General features: G+C 42.8%; 1 protein-coding gene across 1 annotated transcript in view; it reads left to right on the plus strand.

Moving 5' to 3' along the window:
- FAR2 (fatty acyl-CoA reductase 2) overlaps positions 1-18,951 on the plus strand; it is a 132,945-nt gene that overhangs the window by 98,353 nt on the left and 15,641 nt on the right. The window contains exons 3-4 of the mRNA XM_045811759.2: positions 7,439-7,614; positions 10,526-10,705. Coding sequence (XP_045667715.1) covers positions 7,439-7,614; positions 10,526-10,705 — 356 coding nt within the window. The remainder of the gene's footprint in view (positions 1-7,438; positions 7,615-10,525; positions 10,706-18,951) is intronic.

Consider the following 18,951-nt stretch of genomic DNA (forward strand, 5'->3'; position numbering starts at 1 on the left):
AAAGGTGGGGCTTCTTCTATTGAACTATAGTAATCAAATAAGGGAAGGGTTGCCATGAGATTATGCTGGGTTTAGAATTAATCATCTGAGGAGACCAGGCAAAATTCAAGGTTTCCAGGGTTGGGAGTATCTTATATGATGTTACCAGGAAATGGATTTATAAACAAAGACAGAGCTTGGCAGGTTGTGCTGGATACTTCAAGTCAACTTCTCTGGAAAAATGTGAATTACTCAATAGGCTCTCATTTGTCCATGAGATAAATCAACTTTGAAATACCCTGGAGAGCTGTGGTTAATGAATCATGCAGGGTCACACACTGGGCTCTCGGTTCACAGAACTAATCAGGTTTAAGACAACAGAATAGTAACATTTTATGAAATACTTTATTGATTCCTTTCACAAGACTGTCTCTGTTTAGTAGTTTCTAGAAGGCATTAGATATAATTTTAATCCCTAAGAGGAAAAATAAGGCACTTAGACAAATCAACTTTGAACCAAAAAACACCTACAAGGGGAAGGTCAGCAATCTGACGTCGTCCAGTACTAAGAAGCATCCAACAGAAATGCTAATTTCATTTTGCGTACAATTTCCTTGTTAATTTTCAAAGACTTTTTCAGAAGGAAAAAACCGTTTCCATGGTTGGTTCAAGGCTACCCTGCAAACGAGCTGTTTGTTCCCAACCAACATTCAAAAATGAATTTCTGACTGACATTAACGATTCTGTTAAATCTCTGCATGAGGCAAAGGCAATTGGAAACAGAAATTTGTGTTTTAAATTCCCAAAGCCAGTTTTGTTCCATTACTATTTGTTTTTCCTAAGAAACTATACCACAAAAAGTGAGAGGCTTCTATGAACTTGGGACAACTAGAAAGATAACATCTTGCCAGGAATTTACATTTCCCCATGATTAACAAACACACACTTTTAAAATAAGAGTGTAGCTGGCCTTCAGTTTGACAGTTTTTCAGCTCAGATTAGTTGAAGCATGTTAACCCTCCCTGCCGTGGGCCATTTTCTTTCTCTTAAGGAAAAAAAAGAAAGAAAGAAAGAAAGAAAGAAAGAAAGAAAGAAAGAAAGAAAGAAAGAAAGAAAGGAAGGAAGGAAGGAAGGAAGGAAGGAAGGAAGGAAGGAAGGAAGGAAGGAAGGAAGGAAGGAAGGAAGGAAGGAAGGAAGGAAGGAAGGAAGGAAGGAAGGAAAGAAAGAAAGAAAGAAAGAAAGAAAGAAAGAAAGAAAGAAAGAAAAAAAGAAAGAAAGAAAAAAAGAAAGAAAGAAATGGATTTAGTCCTGAGGATATAATAACAACCCCAGAGTCAGAAGCAGTTTATTTCCTCAATCTCTTATTTTCTTTTACAATACAATTTACTAGGTAATTCAATCAGTGGCATGATTTCACACATCCAACTTCTTTCCTTCCTTTTCAATTTCTTCCAGTCACATCAAGTCTTTTTCGTAAAAGCTTCAAATTGCCTATCCTCATTGCACTCAAAAAGTCACCAAGACACGGGATTCCGCTTGACTCCGAAATACATTCAATCTGAGGCGGTACCTGCGTCACATGGTATAATCAGTAACCTTGCAATGAATGACCCAACAAATGCACGCGCGCGCACACACGCACGTACACACTCCGCTGTCTGATGAGCAGCTTTTGAAAACTGAGCACTGCTGAATATGCGGGAAGGGGTTTTCCTATGCTCCAGAACCCACCTAGCAGCGGACACTGCGAGGCATCTGACTTTCCTTAGGCTAGTCACCCTCCCAAACCTCTGTGGTATGCGTTCCTGCTACCTCACAGAGGAGACACTCGTCCAGGAACGTTGTCGCCTGTCCAAGGAAATGCCAAGGAAGTGACAAAGAATTTACAGTCCTCTTACCTCTAAAGCTCACGCCGTCTCCGCTGCCTTCCGTGGCCTCAGGGGAGGCTGCGTCTGTAAGCCCCGATTGTCTTGCCCTGCTCTGCCAGCAGCACGTGTGCCGGTGATGACCACCTCCTTAGGAAGGGAGGACGGCGGCCACGTCTGGATTAGGATCGTCGCTTTTCCTGTCCTTTCACGTGGAAAAGGCAGAGACGCCACCAATTCTGCTAGAATTGGGAGTAATCTTCAGATTGGTTTCCATCTTCTAGCCACCCTCGTTCCCTTTTGGCCCTGGGTGCCTCGTCTCAAAGAACCTGTAAAAATGACCTTGGGGCCACAAAACATAACAAGACAATGAGCCGAGCACGGTGTCCTCTTTAGCGTGGACTACAGATTTTTATGAAAAAGGAACTAAGACTTTTTAATGCAAAATTGTTTTTAAGAATAGCGGATTATATGCTGAGTCATGAGTTCTCTGAGAACACAGAATAAGGTAGTTTAGCGATTAGCATTTTAGATAAACATGCAAATGAAAACACTGAAGCCCCAAGAGGTGAGTAACTTGCCCCAGTCACACAGCTAATGAACAGCAGAACTGGGATTCAAACCCAGGCCTTCCTGACTCTGAAGAGCCTGCGATCTTTCTCAGTGGCTCTACCCCGTGTGAATCAGACTCACTGGAGAGCTGGCTCAAAGTACGGGTGCCCAAGCTGCAACTCAGAACTGAGTTAGAATCGCCAGGGTCAGGATATTCGGGGTTTTGTGTTTTTTTTTTTTTTTTAAACAACTTTCTAGTGAACCCTGCTACGTGCCAAAGTTCGATTACCACACTGCTACCCCGTGCTGCTGTATGGTCCTATTGAAATGGTCCTTACTAAAGCAATAAAAACTTCTTGGGTAATCCTTTCTATTTTAGGAGAGTTATTAGTGAACAAGCAAAATCGTGACATTTTGTAAATTTTTGTGAATCTTTACATTGGGTATGATAGTTTCTGCCTCAATTTACTTGTACTTACTTGTTATTTAATGGTTCTCAGATTATATCCTTTCTTGCTAAGTCCTTGCTTGAGAGCTAACTTACAGAATCTATTGATTTGCTTTTACTCAGCACTCCAAGATTTCTCCCATGAATTTTACAGGTTCTTTTTTGTTTTAGGACACCTGGTACCCCACAGAGATTGCCCTTTAGTTTAAGAGCCCTTACCTTTTTTTCCCAATTAAAAATACTAGGCAAATTTTGATGGATTACTGGAACTAGAGAACATAGTTATATTTGAAGAGAGGGACTCAATATATTGAATAAAGATCAAAGACTCTCAAGATTATTAAAGATATGATGACTTTTGGGGTGCCTGGGTAGCTCAGTCGGTTAAGCATCTGCCTTCAGCTCAGGTCATGACCACTCTCTCTCTCAAGCAAATAAATAAAATTAAAAACAAAACAAAACAAAACAAAACAATGATTTTCACTGGTCCCCGGAAAGTAGCAACTGAACTCTCTGTGGCTACCTCCAAAGTGAGGTCATGCGAGGGGCACCTGGGTGGCTCAGTCAGTTAAGTGTATGCCTTCAGCTCAGGCCATGATCCTGGGGTCCTGTGTCAGGCTCCCTGCTTGGTGGGGAGTCTGCTTCTCCCTCTCTCTCTGCCCCTCCCCCTGCTCATGCTCACTTGCGTTCTCTCAAATACATAAAAATAAAATCTTCAAAAAAGGTCATGCGGATAACAAGTTAATTGTAGAAATCCAAGTTTAGGACCTCTACGTTGTTTCAAAAGCGTAATATAAATGTCACACCCCCAACCCCTTGCCCAATTCCTGCTTCTAATAAAAACGCAGTTGTAGTGTTTGGCTACAAAAGTCATACCCAAGGAGTTTATCGAATCCAGAAAAATTCTCTTTCTGGTCTTCTTTCCGCTGAATTTTCTCACTTAGGATATGTAAAGTTTTTCTCCTGCCTCTGGGCTATCAGTAACTATTGTCATATACGGAATGGTCTCTTGTGTTTAAAACATATTAAGAGGGGTGCCTGGGTGGCACAGCAGTTAGGCGTCTGCCTTCGGTTCAGGGCGTGATCCCGGCGTTGTGGGATAGAGCCCCACATCAGGCTCCTCTGCTATGAGCCTGCTTCTTCCTCTCCCACTCCCCCTGCTTGTGTTCCCTCTCTCACTGGCTGTCTCTATCTCTGTCAAGTAAATAAATAAAATATTTAAAAAAAAACATATTAAGAGAGAAAAATCCTTGCTGTGTAATGTCAAATCAATAGAACACTCTTAGACTTTCCAAGAGAAATGTATAGCTTTGTTGCCAGTTTGGGATTTTTATTTTTTTAAAGATTTATTTATTTGAGAGAGGGGGGGGGGGAGGAGGGACAGAGGGAAAGGGAGAGAGAGAGAATCTTTTTTTTTAAAGATTTTATTTATTTTATTTATTCAATGACATTTTTGAAATTGTATATTTTTTCTTCACTCGTGTGTTCCATCTATTTTTTTTCCTTACCTTTACTGAATGTCTCACATCAGCAAAAGAACCTTTCAGAAGAGCTGGTGTCCACTGAGGACCCATATCCAGCATTTCTACTGTCCTTCAGTTGTATCATTATTACAAAAGCAAAGGTTCTGCTCTGAGCCTTTCCGGGTGCTGGTCGCAATCAATGCAGAGGACCCAAGGGAACACTTCATTTCTTCTTGTGGTAGTGATCCGCTGTCTTTCATCCCACCGACACAAAAGAGCCGGTACACAAACGATTTCAGGAATCAAGCTCCCACTCCTGGTTCCGTGACTGTTCCTACAGTAATTAATTTCAGTGTAACAAGCAACACTTGAGTCTTTTCAATGAACTGGGTGCTGTCCGGCATAAAACGATAAACAAGAACCAAGGAGTTGACCACCCGGAGGGGTAAATTTAAGCCCTGATTTTAAAACTGGACATGAATTTTCCAAATTAATGTTTCACCAAGTACGGTACCCGGACTGGCAGACCTGTCTATGGAACCGGTTACGAAATACAGCTGCCCGGGTCACATGCCAAACCTATTGAGTCAGGATCTCGGAGAGTAGAGTAAGGAAGTCATTTTTAATTGGTTCCTAGATTTTTCTTATGCCTACACAGTGTGAAAACCACTGATGTCCTGTAACTGCCCTGGACAGTTGTAAAGGGAAATGAGTCAAACCCCATTGTTCAGTAACAATTAATCGGCATTAACACTCCAGCTGAAGTTCTCATCTTGGAATCAATTCACATCATGCAGACTCCTGGGTGTGCCCCAGTCATTTCTTTAGTGGGTGGGGCCGGAGGCGGGAAATAAACACTTTCAATGTGCATCCCAGTGATTCCAAGACAGTTCACTTGGTGGGTAACACTTTGAAAAGCGCTGACCTGCTGGATGGCGTTGGCTGTCATCTCAGCAGTCTATTTAGGATGGGGCAACATTTAAGAAGTGTTATTTTGTGAGAGCCTGGAGCAAAATGGTGAGATGCCAGACGAAGCAAGTCGTATTAGTGAGCATGGATTGCATAGTAAAATGTGACCCTCACTTAGCCCTGTGGTTTGAATTGCGTTAGCCAATTCACTGATTTATTTCAGTTGACCATAATAAATCCCATCTGGATTAGAAAATTTAGACTTTAAAAAACAATCACACGATGTTCACTCGGATATGCCCTCTCACTGGAAAATGTTATCAATAAATAGAATATAGATCAGAACACTATTTCCTGAAATGGTAATTATCTCCATTTATCACATTTGCACAGGTGGGCTTAAAGTACAATATGGTATAGCAGGATTCTCTGCCTTTTAAAAACCGAAGGAAAAGAAAATCTGTATGGTAGCTTACATCATGTGTGAGGAACTCCTTTGCTGGAAGGATGAACACTGAAGTCATTTTCCACTTATTACTCTAATGCAGCCAGAAGTCATCACAGGCCAAAGTCAAAGCCTCCACAGAACCCTAAATAAATTTCTTGTGAATAAAATCTGTCATGCAGACTCAAAACAGAACCTCCTGCAAATCCAGTTATTAAAAGGGGGGGAAGTTGTGCAAATTTTAGATAAATTTATCCCAAAATATCCAATTTGTCACATGATTAACATGGACTACGCGATGGAAACCATTTGACAGTGAAAACCAATCTTTAGCATGCTTATGATTCATCCACATTACAAAAGCTGTTAAATATCTTTCTGGAAGAGCCAGAATGACCTTTGTTGAGAATGTCCCTCAGACACTGTATCCACCTCATCAGTCGCAAATGTCAAAAAAGCTTTGAAGATTGATCTCACGTCCAAACTCTTCAGAACTGAAGTCCCACGCTGCTGCAAGGCTGATCCTGCCGTGCAGAAAACATGGTAGCCCAAAGGCGGAAGTATATTAATTCACCAGGCCAATATGTGGACTTGACCTCTGTCCCGGATCACCTTACTGAATTTCCAGAAGGGCCTCTGAACATGCTCTTGCCTGATTCCAGAATATGAGACATGATTTTTCTGACAATGTTAGATCAATTTTTTATTACCCGATAAAAAAGCGCAGGGTAGCTCTCCAATGGAGGGAAGAAGCCTGCTACTCAGAATCAAGGAATAGATGCAAACATTCTTCGGGGGCAGAAGGGGTGAAGGGGACGGGCTCGGCTACTCTACTATGATTAAAACCACAGACTAATTTTCTCTGCGCCTAACCTTTCTAAACATTTAGCCTTACTTTTCCTCACTGCTAAACGCCCCAGCCAATACTGCAGTAGAATTTCCTGTCGTCAGAACAGGTTGAAACCAAGATCATTTTGTTAAAATTATATTCTTTGAGAAAATGGAAAATACCAACTGGATCTAGGAACTTGCATGTGGAGGGGAAAGTAGAGACTGTTCCATCAGAGCAAGGGTAATAAAAGCTAACACCCCCAGTGCTCGTTCCTTTTCCTTTGTAAACAAATTAGAATATTAAGAAATCAATTAAAATCCCATAAAAAGTACATGAGCTCATGTAATTCTCTTACTAGAGAATAACTGCCATCGAAATTGGAATGAGATTATATAAAAGTTGTATTTGTTTTGCCCATTACAAATTTGCCGAATTTGTTATTTTCTAATCATGTTTGTACTGCTAAGACCTATTGTTCCTCTGGGCCAGTTAACTAAGTTGTTTCGAACTTGTGCCCATGAGACCTCCCTTGGAAAGGCTGGTGATTTTGCTGGTAGCTTGTAAAGGTTGATAATTTTGCACTGAAAACCGTATTTCCCAGCCAAGAATGGAAACAATCACCACGTATAAACACGAAGCTGCCTTGTCGGGGAAAAGAGGATGGGGCAGGATATGGACAACTCACTGTCACTCCCTCACTCTGCAGGAAAAGCTCAAAATATACTCCTTACTGGTTATTAGAACTGATTTTTTCGAATGTTTATCAAATTAAGAGGAGCAGAAATTATACTAAGCTGACCAAATGGCTCTTGAGTAAATGGCTTCTTGGAGTGATATTACGCATAAAACCAGGTTTTGAGAATTGTGATGAGACAAGTCAGCAAAAACAAGAGCAACGTGATGGTGATGGCGCTCTCTGCATATTGATTTATGTTTCTGTTTTAGCTGTTTGAAAAAGTCAAAGAAGTTTGTCCAAACGTGCATGAGAAGATCAGAGCTGTCTATGCGGATCTCAATCAGAATGACTTCGCCATCAGCAAGGAGGACATGCAGGAGCTTCTCTCCTGTACAAACGTTGTCTTCCACTGTGCCGCCACCGTGCGCTTCGATGATCATCTGAGGTACGTGCCCATTTCCCCCTCACGGCGTGTGGGCGCACGCACACATGTGTGTACACGTGTGTAAGTTTCTTTGTGGTTTCTGTTAAAAAAGATAATATGCAAATGCTGAATCACTAAATTCTACCCCTGAGACTAATAATACACTATATGTTAACTAAATTGAATTTAAATAACATTTTTTTAAAAGGTATACTCTCGGGGCGCCTGGGTGGCACCGCGGTTGAGCGTCTGCCTTCGGCTCAGAGCGTGATCCCGGCGTTGTGGGCTCGAGCCCCACGTCGGGCTCTTCCTCTATGAGCCTGCTTCTTCCTCTCCCACTCCCCCTGCTTGTGTTCCCTCTCTCGCTGGCTGTCTCTATCTCTGTCAAATAAATAAATAAAATCTTTAAAAAATAAATAAATAAAAATAAAAATCTTACCACCCAGAACTTACCATTTAATATTATGGAGAGCATCCACTCCAACTTTTCTTTACACATCCATAATAAAGTAGACTTATGTTCAACTTCACCAAAAAATGGAATCATATTGATAATTTTTTAGCAACTTGCTCACGTATATCTTTGGATATCTCTCATTGTCAATAGATATTCTTTATAATTTCTAATGACTGCATGACATTCCATTATTACATGTATATAGTATACTCCACCAGTTCTGTATTGGTGGGGATTTTTGGATTGCTCTGTTTTTTCACAATTATAAACAACGCTTCAGTGAACATCTCTGTGCTTGCATTTTTTTATACCATCGTGTGCTTCACTTTGGGTAAATGTCCAGAAGTAAAATTGTTAGAGATGTACCAGATGTGCCCAGGTTATAAACGGTTTACATTTTGACATATAATGCCTCATTGTTTTCCACAAAGGTGGGATGGACTCACATTGTCCCTGTGCACGTGAATGCTCGTTTCTGACACCCACAGCCAGACCACAGTATAATTCTGTATTTTTAATGTTGCCAATACAATGGAAATGCCACGGCATATTTTGAGTTTGACTTTATTGATAATCAGAAAAGTTGAAGATGTGGAAACACTGACTGGCATTTTATTCATCTGTGCCATGCCTGTTCACGCTCTTTGCCGGCTTTCTACCAACACGGTTTTTCTTGTTAATTTTAAGACTTGTTAGAATAGTTAGCATATTGATTTTTTTGTCTTTTATAAGGCTCTGAATATTTTGTTTGTCATTTGTCCTCAACTACTTGTATTTTTTATGCAGTTATTCATAATGTCTTCTACCATTTTTATTGCTTCATTTTCACCTTTAAATCTTTGACCCATTTAGAGTTTATTTGCCTATAAAGAGAAATAGGAAAATTCTATAAAAAGGAAAGTGATGTGGGTGTGAATGTAGAGTAGCTTTGGAAAATTTTCTAACAGATGGCCACTTCTTAAGCAACATTTATTAAATGACTTGCTTTTACTCTTTATTTAAATGAAGCTCTTATAATATACTGAATTTCCATTGTTGGACTCTTTATTTGTTCCGTTACTTAGGCTTTCTCTGCCAACACCACACTATTTCATTACAGTGATTTTTATTTTATTAGGCAAGTATACACTCATCATCATTCTCTTTTTACAGAATTTTCCTGACTATTCTCATCTGCTTATCCATCTTGATTAAACTTAAGATAATTTTTCCAACTCCTTAAAAAGTTGGGAATTTGATTGGGATTACCATGAATATGTCAACTAATTCAGAAAAACTTAACATATTTAAAACATTGGCTCTTCCTATCCAAGAACAATATATTGTTTATTCAATTTTTCTATAACCCTTAATGAAGTTTGATCATTTTTTTATATAGTCTGTTCATTTATTCTTGATATGTTTTTTTAAATGCTCAGGTTTGAATATGTGCCAGCTTTTTCCTTTAACATAACTTTTATAAATGGACACTCTACTGAATGAATCATAGCCTGTCCCAGGGTGGGTTTTTTTTAGCTCTTTTGTTTGTTTCCCAGATATACAATTATGTAATCTGATAGGGATTTTCGTGACTGCCTTTGCAACTTTTATATATGCTAATTCATTTTGTTTTCCTCTCTAATTACAGGGTGGAAGTTCAGAGCAGTATTAAGTAGTAGTAGTGATTGTAGGCATTCTTCCTGGCCCTGACTTTGAAGCAGTGCTCCTAACTTTTCACCATTAAACATGATACAGGCTAGCAAAGGGAAAGGGATATATTTTAATCATGTATTCTTCTTTTAGCGAATTTTTTAAAATTAAATTAGAGATGGGTACTGAATGTCATTTTAAATCTTTTCAAAATGCATATAGGGGATCATTTAGTTTTTCTCTTTTTTATTGTCTTTTTTAGTTAGAGTAATAGGCTTCCTGATACTGTATAAACCATGTATGTCTAGAATGAACCATTTCATTGTCATCACATATTGTGCTTATATAACTTGGTGTTCTATTAGCTGAAGTTTAGGATTTTGACATCGGTTTTTAGGTCTGACCTGGACCTTTGCAATAAAAATTTCTATTTCTCATTCGCCATCCACTGTTGCTCTCCTACAATTCATTTGAATTTTGCCGCTTCTTGAATTAGATGCTCAATTTATGGATTTTTATATTTTGAATGGCTGCTGAAGAAGCCCCTTTGTACATTCAGAGGATCGTGATTTTTTTCCTTCCAGCTGTGTTAGAACCGAGCCCTCTCTAAGTGCAATGTGAAGAATGCTTCAGGGAATAGGATCTATGTGGCAGAATGCACCATCGCCATAGAACACGGTCCAGGCATCACGCAGCTGTGTAGCCATGACCCACGCCTTTCTTCCTGGTCCTGTGGTGCAGCCACAAAGATCGGATGGTCCTGCCCGTTATTGGAGTAGGTGAAGTTCCAGCAAGGCGGGGTTTCGAGTTGCCTCACTGTGCTTCCTTCTGCTTCACCTCCTGCAGACACGCCGTGCAACTTAACGTCACGGCCACCCAGCAGCTCCTGCTTATGGCCAGTCAGATGCCAAAGCTCGAAGCCTTCATACATATCTCTACGGCCTTTTCCAATTGTAACCTGACGCACATCGACGAAGTCATCTACCCCTGCCCGGTGGAGCCGAAACAAATCATCGACTCCATGGAGTAAGTGGGGTCACAGGAGGGGGTCAGGGGGTGGGCAGATCGTGGTTCTGTTTGATTCTTTGCAGTCGTTCATTGATGAGGTAACAAAGCGAGACCCCCACCCCCGCTGCAGCAGCTTCGCAAAGGCGCCAGCTTTCCCTCCCGGCCCCTGCTCTTGCCTCCCCCCGCCCCACCCCCCGTGGGGAGGGAGGACAGCGGGGGACACGCATGGGAAAATGCCACCGAAGAGTTTTGTGGAATCGTTTAGGGGGTAATAGGTGCACAGGACTGCCTTCCAGGGAGGTGGCTTCGCACTTGCTCCTGACCTGGGCATGGCCACTGACGGAAGTCGAGGGTCCGGTGGGAAAGTGGAGAAGAACGCTTTCCGCGTCACACCTGCCGGGCGTCTGCAGCTCCCTCTCTGTGCGGCCTTGAGGAGTGCCTTGGCCTCTCTGTGCCTCAGTTCCTTCATTTGTGAAATGGGGCTGTTGATAGTGTCCATCCTGTGGTGATGGTGAGTTGAGTTATACATAAGCAGTTGTTGTGCTCGGGAGGGTTTCATAGCAGTTAATCAAAAGGTTAGGAAAGAAGAGCCCATAGGTAAGCGGAAGTCCTCCCAGGTCTGGCAGAACGTGCGGCTCTCTTGGTCTAGGAGGTTGCGATACACTCTCCTCATTGTCCTGTTGTGGAGGAAAAATAACGGGCTAGCATCTTTCTCGTCTTGCCTACTAACAGGAACCACTTTGCTCTTAGGACGTGGCCCTGGTCTCAGAATAAGTATGTTTTTGTTTTCTGCGTCTTCATTCTTCTGTTCAATTTACCAAGTTTATCGTGTTTAAAAAAAAACTGCAAAAAAAGTATTAAGGCAGAGAAAATAAACTACTTCACCATGAAATTTGTCAGATTTTAATTTCACGTAATACTGTATCTCTATTTAAGATAGACTCCTTAAAATGCAGCTTAGCTAAATCAAGAGTGCATTTCCTTCAGGGCAAACATTTTTATCTCCTACAGCTCTGAGAATAGATATTTTTACCTGTCATTTTCAAGTATCCGGGACAAAGAAGAATGAAAGTCATCTAAAGGACCTGGAGGTCGCCTCAAGTCGCTAGGAAGCGCTGATGTGCTGAAGTGATGCAAAGCAACCTTCCGAGCGCGCAGCTTGTCGGGAGAGTTGGAGAAGAGACGCTCTGGTGCCCCACGTCGGTACAGAGAGTGGGTGTGGAAAGCCTCAGCGTGTTTTCAGGTGGCATCGATTTGTTTTCGGTTAGCTGCCCTCTCCTAGTTTGGTTAGCTGTCTCGTGGTCACCGTGGTGCTCACATATTTGCTATGCTCAGGAAAGGGGCAGACCCGCTCTGATTCCAGGCCCTGCTGCTGAGATTCCAAAGCCTCACTCCACTGCTGACCCGTCTAGCACCTGACAGATCACAGCATCAGGTGAGCAGTTCCGAAGTCTTGCAGGGTTGGCCAGAGAAGAGAGGAGATGAAGATTCAGTTCACCCCCAGCGAGGGGCTTCTCCAGGTCCTCTGTAGCACTTCCGCCCTCTCAAACTGCGTCCAGACTCTAGTCCAGATCCAGGACCCCTTGATCTCCAAGAAGAATAAACTCACCTCCCAGAAGAGGAGTTGATTTCTCTTCAGGTGCTCAGCACTTACCATCCTTCCCCACTCCGCATCCCCTGGTGAAAGCAGGGGAGCGCCACACGATTTATGATCAAACCGTCGCTGGCATTTGTACAAAACTCATGTCTGTCATTTACTGCTCCCCAAGGAATGTAATTATTTTGAAAAATATACAGCCAAACAGATCTAAAAATGAAATAAATTTTTTCTCAACAGAATACATTTTGCATGCAATTAAGGAACCAAGGTTTTTGTTTTTGTTTTAAACAGGGAAATGTCATAACCACAATTTATTAATGCAGAATTTTATATTCAGGACCACCTTTCCAGCCTCATGTCCATCAAGCCCCCCTTTATGTGTGCGCTGTAGTCACACTGAAGTCATTAGTCCTCTCCCTCAGGCCTCTCTACCCTGGCTTATGACAGTTCCGTTTCTAGAAACTACCTCCCCCTCTGCTTCCCTGGTGAATTCCTACTCCGGCGTCGGAGCTCTCCTCTGGAAGCCGTTGGGCGGAAGCGGCCTTCCCTGGTGCTCCCATAGGAGCCCGTGCCCATCTTTACCATTGCTCTTCCCCAGGTTGTTTGAAATATCCGGTTGCTTGTCTGTGTCCTCTATTGGCAATGAGTTTGGCGAAGGAAGGGAATGTCTCTTGCTCGTTCTTGCTTTCAGCGCCAGCACGTGGTAGGGACTCGAATACGCGCTGAATGAATGAAGTGTTGTTGATGGAATGAGGTGACCGTTGTTCACACTGTTCCGGCTGAGGTTTGTTGGTAGGTTGGCTTAGACAAACGTGAGGATAGACGGCAGAATTCCAGAGCAAGCTTGTTGTAGTTGGGGATGTGAAACCCTATGTGTAAAATACCTAGATGCCCCGTCTTATCCCTATTTCCGATGGCCCATTTTTTCCTCTTAAACTTCTAATAAACCTATGTTAAGTCTGGCATCATGCTTTGAATAAAGCCTAGCAACCCTTCATCAGCTCACCATTGTTTGTGACGGTTTCGACAACCCCTGTAACAGATGGAATTTTCTGAAGGTTTAACAAACAGCACTAAAGTTATTCTGATTACTATCAATTCATCTAAATTTAGTTACTTTGAATTAAGAAAATATGTTTTCTCTGATTTCTATTTTGTAATTGACCTGTGGTTAAAATAAAATGAATTTCTGAGACTTTTAGGTTTCTATTCCTCTTGAAAGTTTTTATTAATGGTGGCCTCCAGGGGTCTAGGAGCTGTCATTGTTCTTGGTATTCCAGGGGTCCTCATTTTTTAGAAAGGAACCAGGTGTTAGACTACAAGAGGATCTTGAGGCCGTGCTCTGGGCTTTGTGATCGCGAGAAAATCACCCATGTGAATGTGCTAATTAGATGGGGAGGGGCAGGTGGGGTCCTTCCACATTGTATATGTATACTGAATCATCATAATGTATACTTTAGATATCTTACCATTTTGTCAATTATACCTCAGTAAAGCTGGGGGGAAAGAATTAAAAAAAAAAAAAGATCAATCGTGACAAAATAAAATAAACCTTTCTTTTCCCCAAAAACCGGTTTAATGAGAGTTCCCATTCTGGGAAATAAAAGAGGATTTGCACTTTTTGCCAGGACCTTTTTCAGTTGCATAGGCCCAATGATACCGCTCAGTGTTGTTCACAAAGAGACTGGACCTGTGAACCCAAACTGACACCTACCAGCCCTCCCCCATCCCCTCAGCCCACCCTGCTTCCGTCCTCCCACAGCTCGAGACTGCCAGGCCTCAGCTCCCTTTCTTCAGCCCGTATCTGAAAACTTCCAGAGTTCCCCTGGTCCTGAACCGTGGCTGAAAGATGAAATTTGATTGTGTCAGAATAAACTTCGAGCATGTTAGTATAACCACATTATAATAATAGCTTCGACTGGGAGTTAATGCTTCTTATCGGTGCCACCATTCTTACCCATCTCTCTGTCTTCGTATTTCTAGCTTCTGCAATTAGGGATTTTTACCCCTAGAAACTCCTGTGTGTAAACGGATGAGTGACTACCAATGAAATTCCAGTTTCCCAGAATAGCGACTCAAGTAGAATGCTTTTTAGAGTGCACATAACTGACCAGGAAAGATTGCTGCTTTCCCTCTTTTTCAGGCCAAGTTAGCTCCTCTTAGGAGAGACGGGAGAAAAGGATTTTTGCACCTATATAAAGACTTGAAATAACTAGAGTCAGAAACTAGAAAAGTGGATCCATAAATATTTACTGCTTTATTTAGCAGTAAATCAATCTAGTAAATATGCATTAAGAAGGGAGGGACACCTATGAATCATCACTGAGCAATTATTGTGAGTAAGGGCACTTTCACAGACATTCCATTCCTTCCCATAATATTGTAGGGTTGCTAGTATGTATCATCACTATTGCGCTAATAAAGGAACAGAAGCTCCGAGAGGCTAAGTAACTCTTCAGAAGCCTCTCAGCTAATAAGTTACAGGGACCCCTTTTTCTCCATGGCCACATGATTCTGGTCACATGGCTCTTTTTGGTACTCCCGCATACTTGGCAGTGTGAGAGATTAGAAGGTGTTTTCTTAAAATACAGACCGTATTCTCAAGGAGCTCACAACAAAACACAAAGTAGAACAGGGTAGCATTATATGTGGAGTGTGTAGAGGAAGGGGGACCTATCAAGTTAGACTGAGTTGGTGGTGGTCTAGGGGCTCTGTGGAGACAGGCACACACAGGACACGGACTTGGGACAGGAGGCGCGGTGTGGAGAGGTGCGACGAGGGCACATGCTAGGCACAGCCACAGGAGCAGGAAAACTGGGGGCACGTGTGGATATGGCCGTCTGTCCACGTCGGCAGCAGGGGTGTTACATGGAGGGAAGCTGTTACAGGTGCAGCCGGGAAGATGGGCAGGGGCCATACTGAGATTTTGAATACCGTGCGGAGGACTGTATTTAATTCTACAGGCAATGGGGATCCACAGCGGGAGGGTCAAGTATGTGTGTGTAGGGGGTGGTTTGGGTTGGTTGGTTGGTTGGTGGTTCCATTTTGTTTTCATCAAAAAGGGACTTGGATGAAAGTGGGCTTTAGGAACCTTAGTAAGGTCAAGGAGGAAGGGGGGTGGACCCACATGGGCAGTCTCGAGAAGCAGGGACAGCCATGACTGCCATGTGATGGGGTGGAGATCTAGAACTGGGGTGTGGCAACAGGTACAAAAAAACACCTCTCTGTTCGTGGACAGAAAAACCAATGGGACGTGGCAACTGCTTTGCACCTGGGCTTACGCACACCTGTCTAATCAATCAGATTCCATCTCTAATGCCAGGGATGTAAGTCCTTCAAAGTTCAAGTCTACTGAAGGTTTTACTCCGAGAAGCAATGCCTTTCTGAGGGCGAACCCCAATGGGTTCAAGGCTACCGTTTGTGGAGTGGCGTCCTCTCAAACTGCTGATCCCCCTGTTTACCTGAGCGTAACAATCACCACTCCACTGGTGAAAAGTCAAGGTGATCAAGCTGTCACCCCTAAGGATTGATTTGGAGGTTCTAAGATGGCACCCAAGGAGCTGAACTTTTGTCATCGCCCCACGTAAGTCTCACTGACGAGCAGGCGAGTTTGGGGAAAAGGGCCTCAAAGTGCGTTTTCATTTAAGGCTCTCCTTTGACACGAGGGTCACTCATCTTCCAGTCACTGATGCGCCCTGGCCTCCCCACTGTCCTTGCTCGGCCCCTCCATTCCTAGAGGCTTTCATCGGTGAAAAGTTCCCGATAGATTTGTACCTACTAAAAATCAGGCTCTTGGAGCTACCTGGCGTCTAGAAGCACCACTAGTCCACAATGTGGAAAAGTGAAGGTGTGTTTGCTCAAACACTGACGGCAGCAGCTGTGGCAGAAATAGGAAAGGAGGTCAGATGTCGGAAAGTAGTCTCGCCTGGTGAAGAGCACACTGTTAACACTAAGAAAGTGCATCTCTTCCGGGGGAAAGGAAAACACTCATTTTGGTATTTGTGGATTGTATAGGCTTAAGATGACATCCAAGCAGCTGAGAAGAAACCTGAAAATTCTGTGCACTTTCACTGTTCCCAGGCTTTACATACAAGTCAGAGCCAGGTTAGACTGTTTCCTAGACAGACTGCATGATTTTCACGTTATCAGGCCATTGGAGACCAGAAGAGGTGCTCAGTAGAAGTCTAGAGGGAAGTGCAGAGGCCAGTTCACCGCGAGCGTTAGGCACGGGTACACCCTTCTCCCCCGTACAAAGTTTAAATTTGCTCCGAAGCCAACTCTGCCACGTTGAAATTGGGCAACATGCAGCCTTTCAGCTTCTCAACACTTGTCGTCACAGCCAACTGGATATTCTCACTTCCAATTTTGCTTCATTCTCTACAAACACATCCCCTCCCTCCCTTCCTTCCCCACAGTCTCCCTCCAACCCCACCTCGCCCTGAGTTCCCCCGGGCTCTCCTGCCGGTGGCCATCTCCGCTTCCCAAAACGTTATTCAGAGCACAAACTGGCCAGTCCAGACTGTGTGCGGGAGAGTCCTCACGGACCGAATAAGGCAGCAGGTGACGGGGCGCAGAAGGTGACTTGGACACGGAGAGAAGCAGCATAACCCCCGCTCTCTGGGACTCATAACATGCGGGAACTGACACAGGAACCTGCCGCGTGGTCGCTGCAAGAATCAAGGGAAGAACGTAACTGAGCTGGGAGAAGGAGAGAGCAAACATGCCACGAGGCCACGTGTCCAGTACTTACTCCGCAGAAAGCGTCACCCGATACGCCGCTCGTCTTGCCCCGCTTGTCACCTAAGAAAACTAGGAGGAAAGACCTATTACTCTTGCCATTTCCTTTAGTAAATACCTAAATTATGAATGCTATTAGGAGGTCGATTCAGTAAGTTTCAGCCCCCCCCCCCCAAAAAAAGACAGTAACATTTACAGGAAATTGCGTGTACATTGCTTTCCAAAATCTTCACTAACTTTTTGCCTCTCTTGAAGCAATGTAAGTAGAAGTTTAGAATCTGGGACCTCTGGGTTCAAAACATCTCAGGTAACCTGAAGAGCATTTGGTTAATTTTAGAATTAACTTTTATGTATAGAATAAGTTTATAGAATATATTTTTATTTAAATTTATAAATCTATAAATTTATAGAATGTACTTTTATTTATAGAGTGTCTTTTTTTCCATGCCAACTTATTTACTATTTTAACAACAAATTGAGAACAGACAGCAGCAAATCAGACTTTGGTAAAGAAGAGCATGAACTGGTTGTAGGTCCCCAGAAGAGTATCACTTAACCATCGCATGTGTGTGCTTCTTACACCAACGTCCTCTTTGAACCCAGGAAGTGGCTGGATGAGATGGGCCAGGGGCTGTTTGCCTACGTCAGAAAAGATATTTTAAAGCCAACTACTGCTTTTGTAGATACATGCCCGTTGGTGGTTTTACCAAACATAAAAATGCCTTCGGTTTATTGGCTCATTTTGCTTTATCAAAGAGCTTTAAGTGCAGTTGTGAATATGCCTGTTTGTTCTCATGATAACCTGAAAATTGGAACAGCTATAATGATCGCCAGTTTTCACCAATAAAAACTGAGGAATCGAGAAGATAATTCTGTGGAATACAGGCAGAGCCACAAGTAGGAGAGGCGAGCCATTTACAGAGCACTGCAACTTCTTTTGTAGTTGTGTTCTTAGAAACCTATGAAACCAGCATTTTCTTTTTTTTATCAAAAGATTTATTTATTTTAGAGAGAGTGTGTGAGCATGAGCTGGGGGGAGAGGGAGAGAGAATCTCAAGCAGACTCCCTGCTGACTGTGGATCCCGACCTGGGGCTCATCTCCCGACCCTGAGCTCATGACCTGAGTCGAAACCAAGCGTCAGATGCGCAACCAACGGAGCCGCCCAGACGCCTCAAAGCCAACATTGTCTAGCATAAGCTAACTCACCGGGCTTGGTAAAGCCTCTAAGTGTTACCCTTTCCGTGCTCACCAACATCAGTGACAAGAGCTGGTCCCCGCCACGTGACGTATCATCTTAGCGCAGGGCTACGTTCTGATGTGTTCTTAGAATGTGTTTCTTTACAGCCTTTTTGAAATCAAGCTGTATTTCTCCTGACCCAGTTTTTGTAATCTGTGTGTGTTTGCAGGTGAAAGAAAATGGTCTTAGGTTAGTTAATCCACAGTCGACCATCAAATAAGATGAGGTAAAGGTAACATCATCATAAAATGGAGAAGTGCCTGCATTATCCCACACGCTTTATCCCTAACCTCAGGTGGCCATATAATTAGAAAATCTTCCATTTTTCTAAGTATTGGGAGTTGCTTTTGTTCTAGGAACTTCTCGACCTTTCCCTATTCAATTTAAATCAAAAGGCATTTGAGTATCTTGAAAATACTCAGCACTAATAGCAGCAAAGCAAGGAAGACCAAAACATTGTAGACAGAGCTCACGTCCCACTCCAACGTCAAATGAGCGTTATTAAAATTGAGAGCTGTGTTTCTGAAGGGTTATCGGCATAAGCACATCGTAAATGTTCAATAATTTGTCATGGGAGCAAAGCAGTAAGAGCCAAGATTTGTCTACAATCAGAATAGTGTGAGCTCCGTCCTTTAAGGGAGGAGTAAATGTACCCAGCACATCGATTAGAAAAATCACACTAACATATT

This window comes from Ursus americanus, chromosome 25, assembly GCF_024610735.1.
Source record: "Ursus americanus isolate L20-20 chromosome 25, mUrsAme1.1.p, whole genome shotgun sequence".
Lineage (NCBI taxonomy): Eukaryota > Metazoa > Chordata > Mammalia > Carnivora > Ursidae > Ursus > Ursus americanus.